At 46.8% G+C, this 6,629-nt stretch overlaps 1 protein-coding gene across 1 annotated transcript in view; it reads right to left on the bottom strand.

Annotated features, from left to right (window-relative positions):
• MFRP (membrane frizzled-related protein) overlaps positions 1 to 161 on the bottom strand; it is a 5,662-nt gene extending 5,501 nt beyond the window's left edge. The window contains exon 1 of the mRNA XM_019663577.1: positions 113 to 161. Coding sequence (XP_019519122.1) covers positions 113 to 161 — 49 coding nt within the window. The remainder of the gene's footprint in view (positions 1 to 112) is intronic.
• Positions 162 to 6,629: the final 6,468 nt, after the last annotated feature.

Raw genomic sequence — 6,629 nt, 5'->3', positions numbered from 1 at the left:
AAGGCTGAGTGCGAGTGGCAGCATTGCCTGGCAGGCATGCCCACTGGGCACTGCCAGCCCTAGGCAGGCAGCTGGGTCTTGGGAGATTGGTTCTGTGTGACTCTCACCTTGCTCGGCTCTGTCGCCTCCACACACAGGATGATATCTGAGCAGTCCTTCATGGCTCAAGGCTCTGTAAGGCTTTCTGGAGTCCTTGTGACAGCCCACGACCCCCAAGGGCCCACTCCCTGACCCCAAAGCCCCTATTAAAAGGGTAGCCTCTGCTCTTTTAATGGGCTATCAGGCTAGACCAACTCTCAGGCCACCCTTGGTAGACTGGTTTGGGCTACTGGCTACTCTGTCTCTGTGTGTGGGAAGGGACAGCAGCCAGAAGGAATTTGCAAAGGCATGAAATGGTCCCTTAATCCAACTCAGCTGAGGATGCTGAGGTCAAGATCCTGACACAGGGCAGCAGTCCTTAAAGGCACAGGCAGTGGCTGAGAACACCTCGCAGAGGAAACTACAATAAGTGCTCTGTGTGGGGTGTGTGTGACCAAGGGAGTATTGAAAATGAGCATCTGAGGGGTGCTAGAAGGGAGGAAGGACAATGGGGCTGCTTTGCAGGCATGAGGGAGCCTTAGAAGCTGGATGTAAGGGTTTGGCAGCTTCAAGGGCTATGAGTCCTACGGGCCCTGTACAAAACCAGTTGCCCACTACTCCTCCTCATCAGGGTAACTGGGGCATTACCCAAGCCTGGGTCAGTGGAAGGCCCCTGTTAAAGCACCTGTGTGACCAGGACAAGGAGATAAGCTATTATATTATAGGAGGAACGTGGTCTGTATGGGCTGCTTATATCTGTGCTATGTGAGAGGGGGAGCTTGAGGGGTTGGCTGCCTCTTCCTGGGGCTCCCCAGCCTGTAGGAGAAAGGACAGAAAAGGAGAATGTGCCCAAGGCCCTTGGATAGGGTTGGTCAGGGCGGGCCCCTCAGATGGGCTGTTGAGTCTGGCAGTTGGTGCCATCTGCTATTGCAAGATAGGAAACCTACTGCACACAAGATCACTTCACGCCTCTTTCTCTATCAGTGAAGTTCTCTTGGAAATTCCCAGCCTGGCCCAGCTGTCCTCAGGGAGAAAGGAAAGGAATGGTTAATCTGTTTCGTGTTAGCCATGCTCAGGCTGAGAGTTGGGTAGGGCAGTAGGTGGGGAGCAGTGTAATATTTCTGGCTGCCATTTGTAGAATGTCTGTTATGTGTTAGGCCCTGGGTGAGAGGTCTTACATGCAGTTTCTCTCCTTTAGTCACTCTATGAGGTAGCATAACCATTTTTCAAATGATGAGGCTCTGAGCGGTTAAGTAACTTCCCCAAGGTCACACAGCAGGTAAGATACAGAGAGAAGAGTTGAACATAGGACTGGGTAAATCCAAAGTGCATGTTTTCTATGACACTCCTCTTTCACCCTACACTGGAGGCACTGGAGCCAAAGCACAAAGGAGGAAAAAAAATGGGGAACCCAGTGGGGAGAGAAGAAACAAAGGAACAGGTTCTGTGATCCTAAGGTAGCTATCCTCACACTGAGGTTTCCCCCTCCCCTGCAGGGCCTTGGGCTGCTTTTGTCTAAGGGGCAAGCCTTTTCTTGGACCCTTGGATGTGGACTGCATTTAGAGGGTTTGAGAGGTCAAAAGTATTTCCCTAACAACACTGACATTATTTTTACTTTCACTTGTGAGTATATAGTGCAGTTTTCCAGAGGCTGCATGATGTGTGCTATTGAAATAGATTGCATGCAGAAGGAGAGGAGAATAGCCAGGAGTTAATGAGATTTGCAAAAATGTAAAACAATGCTACCCTTCTTACCAATTTCTTTTTGATTTGGGAAACTTAGTGTTTTAAAAAGTAAAAAATGTTATTTATCTTAGCATGTAAAGGGTTTTACTGTTATTTTGAAATTTGTTATTTAAAAAAAATCTAAATTCCTTTTAGTTCTAATTTTAATATGGTAAATATTGATAGATATAACCCATATAAATAAAAGCTCTTTGGGGTTCTCAGTCATTTTAAGTGTAAAGGGGCTCCCTGAGAACCTTTAGGGAACAGACTGAAGGCAGGTGAGAAGGCCAGAGATCAAATGCTGCGTAAGTTGAAGCAGCAATAACTACCTCTGATGCGAGTAATTAGGGGACTTCCTGAAGAGGTGGACATTTAATCTAAAGTTTGAGGGTTGAAAGATGTTTTAACAGGCAGAACTTGGGGGTTGGGTACAGAATTCCAGAAAGGAGGCGAGGCTTAGCACGGTGGGCCTAAGAAGGCTTGATTGTAAGCTGTTTAAGTAGGGACTGGCTTGGTCAGAACTAAGTCTTAAAACGGTCCTTATTTGTGCAAAGACAGTGGAAAGGAGGCAAGGGGGAGGCCAGGAGAGTAGGAACCTTCTCTTTGGCTTTGCTGTTGCCCATGGCCATCCTCAACTATACCCGTGGCTCTGCTGGCACAGGTACCCTTGCAATTGGCTGCTTTATGAAAATGTTTTGGAGGAGAAAAAGGTTAGCCACCCTGTGTGGGACCAGGTCAGGGTGGGAGAGAGTGGCACAGGTAAAACGACAATAAGAGAAATAGAATGCAGATCTGTCAGCCCATGGTCTCATTTGACCTTCATAACAGCCCTGGGGGGCAAGGTCAGGGAGGTGGCTTTACTCCCATTTTCCAGATGTAATGGAGGCCAAAAGTCATACAACTGGCAAGGAGCAGGGCTGGATTTCAGAGTGGATCTGTTGGATTCCTGGTTTTCAATATTTTGTCTTTTCTTCCCCGCTTTCTTTCCTTTACATTTCCCATGTTCTTTCTATAAATCTTGTAGACAGTTGGGTGCCAGAGGCCTGTGGGCAAGGACACCTGTAGAAGTTTGCTGGAGCCCAGGTGTGAGGAGGAGGTTCCAGGCCTGCAGCCAACTAGCCCTAGATTGCTTGCTTTTGTCTTGGCTGCCTCTTGGGCTTCCTTTTCTTTCTCCCCACAGGCCCCTGGGCCTTGGCCTTCTTATTTATTTCTTCCCCCTAATGGGGGTCTCCCCCGTCCATGTGGCTGCAGTGGACACTATCTCTCCAGTCCTCTCTTTTCTCACTGCTCCACAGGATTTTCATCAACTTTCCTATCGATTACTATGGATAAAATGGAGAAGCAAAGGGAATTTACAGTGTTACCTCTGTTCTTGCTCAAGTAATCTCTAGCACCCTGGAAGTTCCACTGGGCTTTTGCTTTGATTGCTGTACGTAGAGATCCCTATAGCTCCCCCATGCTGACCCTACGCACAGTTCTCTCTCCAGCACTCTGTGGCCCTTCTGCCATCAGGAAGGGCAAAGCCTGCTTGAGGTCAGCTATAACATCCTAGGACTCCCGCTTTCTACCTTTCCCTTTTGCTAGTTCCTTAGCTCAAACCTTCTACTGCAGCCAAACCACCCTTTTCTTTGTCCCTGGCACCTGCATGCCCACCCTCCCTGTCCTTGTCCAGGCTCATCCTATGAACTAGAATGCTTTCTTTTCCTTGCTCCCAGGGCTGGCATTACAGGTGTGCATTAGGACTTGACTTTTTCCCTCCAAATCTGCAATATGTACTCTTTCTTCCTGTCCTTGTTCACTGCCACCTCAGCCTTGCTCCTTACCCCTCTGATTCCTGGATCTTTGCTAGTCTCTAAGAGCTGGAAGATGGCAGCTCAATCCCACCCAACGCACCACTATCTCCAAGAGGTAGGTGACGCCAAATATCAGGAAACTGGAAAAGCTCACTCCTTGCATTCAGGGGCTCTACCTCACTAATTCTGCTAGGTTTTGGCAATCCTATACTTACATTGCATTCCTAAGCATGTCAAGTATGTTATTTGGGAAAAGGAAGGCAGAAGCATCCTGAGAGGCTAGGGGAACCAAACATTTGCTAAGGATTGCCCACTAAAAGAATTTTAACGGGGCTGGCCGAGTGGCTCAGTTGGTTAAGAGTTGGCTTGGGAGCGTGAGCTCTGAGCAGCAGGGCCGCCGGTTTGGTTTCCACATGGGCCAATGACGCTGCGCCCTCTACAGCTAAGATTGTGAACAACAACTGTACCTGGAGCTGGGCTGCCATGAGTGGCTGGCGACAGCATAGGCTGCAGCCCCTGCTGCAGTGGGCTGCTGTGAGCTACCGTGAGTGGCTGGCAGCCGGCGAGAGCTGCCATGAGCCACTGTGAGCTGCCGTGAGCCACCATGAGCAGCCATCCAATGACTGGCGACAGACTGTCTCAGCCAGGAAGAGCGCAATGATCATAATACCAACATGGGCCAGTGAAGCGGTGTCCTCCACAACTAGTCTGAAGAACAAAAGGACAGTAACTTGTCTGTTCCCCTCCCCCAATTCCCCAATTAAAAAAAAAAAGAATCTTAACGAAGTGTTGATGGTGTAGCCCTGGAAACAGGGGTGAGGTGGGGGAAATGGACATTTGAGTACCTACTATGTTAAGACACAACTCTGAGTAGGTATTGTTATGCTCGGATTACAGAAGAGGAAACTGAGGCTCAGAAAGGTAAGTAATTTGCCTGGGCTGTAAATACCAGTCTCTTTCTGCTGCTTCCTGCCTCCTGCACCAGGTGCTTGTTTCTGCCCAAAGCAATGAAGGACGGGGACCCTCAGAAGGGCCCAGCTCAGACCTGTTAAGGCCCAGGTATGTAACAGATCATGCTGGTTTTGCTATTGGGTGGGTGTGGATGTATAGGGTCAGAGAGTTCCTTTGTTACACTGTTCAGCTCAGTTTCCAACAGGGTTGGAAAATTTGCAGCAGAAAGTCCTGCAAAATGCTGTCAATTATTCACCAAAAAGGCAGATTATTCAGATGGAAATGTACCTGGGTGTGGAGTAAAGATACGTGGGTTCCATCCTGCCTCTGCCACTAATAATAGGCTGGTGGACTTGAGCAAGCCTTCTCTAGGGCTCCTGTCCTTACTGGCAACATGAGAACATGGACAAGGTGACCTCTATTGTCCTAACTCTAAAGTTTTATGGAAAAAATGTAATATGTATTTTCTGAGCACTGGTCACCTAAAAATATATGTTTATATACATTTTTATATGTAGTAACTTTATAAACTGGAACCAGAGAACCAGAGGTATGTAAGTCCCCTAACTTAGGACTTGAGGCATGTATTTAGAGAAAAAGTGACTTAGAATGAGAACAGTTGAGCTGAGACTTTCAAGGTTCACTAGTCCAATCTCCTAATTCACAGAATGAGGTCCAGAGAAAGGTTGGTTCTTGTTTAAGGTCATACAAGAGCAGTTGCAGGGGAGCACCTCCCCCAGGGAGAGCACTGCTGAACCGCAAGCAAAGAATGGGGGCAGGAATCCTAGTTGCTAGGAGGCAAAGCTGATGAATACCAAGAAATATGGGGACAGATTGTTTGTGATCTGTGTAGCACTAGGACCTGTTGACATGGGGATGAGAAAGCATCACAGGTTAAGTATAGAAGGGAGAGCCAGGTGCAAGGGTGGAGTGGGCTGAGCCCTGATCTCGATGTTACCTACAGTCCATCTTTTCTCCAGTGAAACATAGCAAGAATGCACAGGTGGCTTCTACTTCCAGTGAAAAACTAGTCAAAGGAGAGGTATAGCAACTTATATTGATTTGGGGCTCACCTGTCCACTTTGCTCTAAGCCTAATGCTTCCATTTTGTAGGTGATCCTATTCACCTGTGGTTTAGGGGAAATCATCAGCATTTAAAACCTTATCCTGGGCTGGGCCACTTCCAGGGCAGGAAGAAAAGCCCAAGTTTGAGTTACTGTTTTCAATCCCTCTTTTCCACTCTTGGAAAATGCCCAGAAAAAATGCAACACTACTGTCACACCTCATTAGGTGAGTCTAACAGCTGGCGCTGCTATCGCAGCAAGGATGGAACAGAGGCCTTGATTTTTCAGTGTGGAGCAGGGACGGCAGTTTGGAAAAGTCCTAACAAAATACTGTAGGATCAACTGGTAGAGACTTCAGCTTCCCACATTCTAAGATCAGTGGCAGAAATGGAAAATCTGAACAATGTTAAGAATTAAGATAAAACCAAGGGAGATGACTCTCCAAGTGCCCCAAAGAGGCAGTCTCTTTAAGGGGTTAAATTTATCGATGTATTAAGAAAAGCACTTTAGAGAACAAAACCTTTAACATAAAGGCAGTTGTTTCTAGGTGATAGTGGCGTAAGTTGAGATCTTTTTGCTCAATTTATCAAGAAGCAAGCTTTGATCACTCCACAGTATAACTACTCTGCTCTAAGAGCAAAGATTGCTGTATTCAGCCTCTGCTGGAGGCCTGTTTTAGTTCGTCATAGGTCTGTACAGGCACCCAAGTGTGTCAACAGAGAACCACCAGAGTGCCCAGACCAGCAGTTAAAAAGCACAGTCCATTTAAAGAAATGTCTATTAGATATGCTTTCTTAGGTGTGAAGACTGTGTTTAGGTTTTTTGGAGAGATGCATGCTGAGATATTTAGAAATGGTGATATGACACCTTACCCCTAAATGTTTTGCTCAAAAGAATAAAGTATGAACAAATGTGGCATTTAAAATATTGATAAATGTTTATCGGTGAACCCAGATGAATAGTGTTCAAAATATGTACTATTTCAGCTTTTTTTGTAGAAAAGTTTAAAGTGTGG

This window comes from Hipposideros armiger, unplaced genomic scaffold (assembly GCF_001890085.2).
Source record: "Hipposideros armiger isolate ML-2016 unplaced genomic scaffold, ASM189008v1 scaffold_396, whole genome shotgun sequence".
Lineage (NCBI taxonomy): Eukaryota > Metazoa > Chordata > Mammalia > Chiroptera > Hipposideridae > Hipposideros > Hipposideros armiger.
Note: the sequence above shows the minus strand (reverse complement) of the source record. Positions and strands in the feature narration are given on the sequence as shown.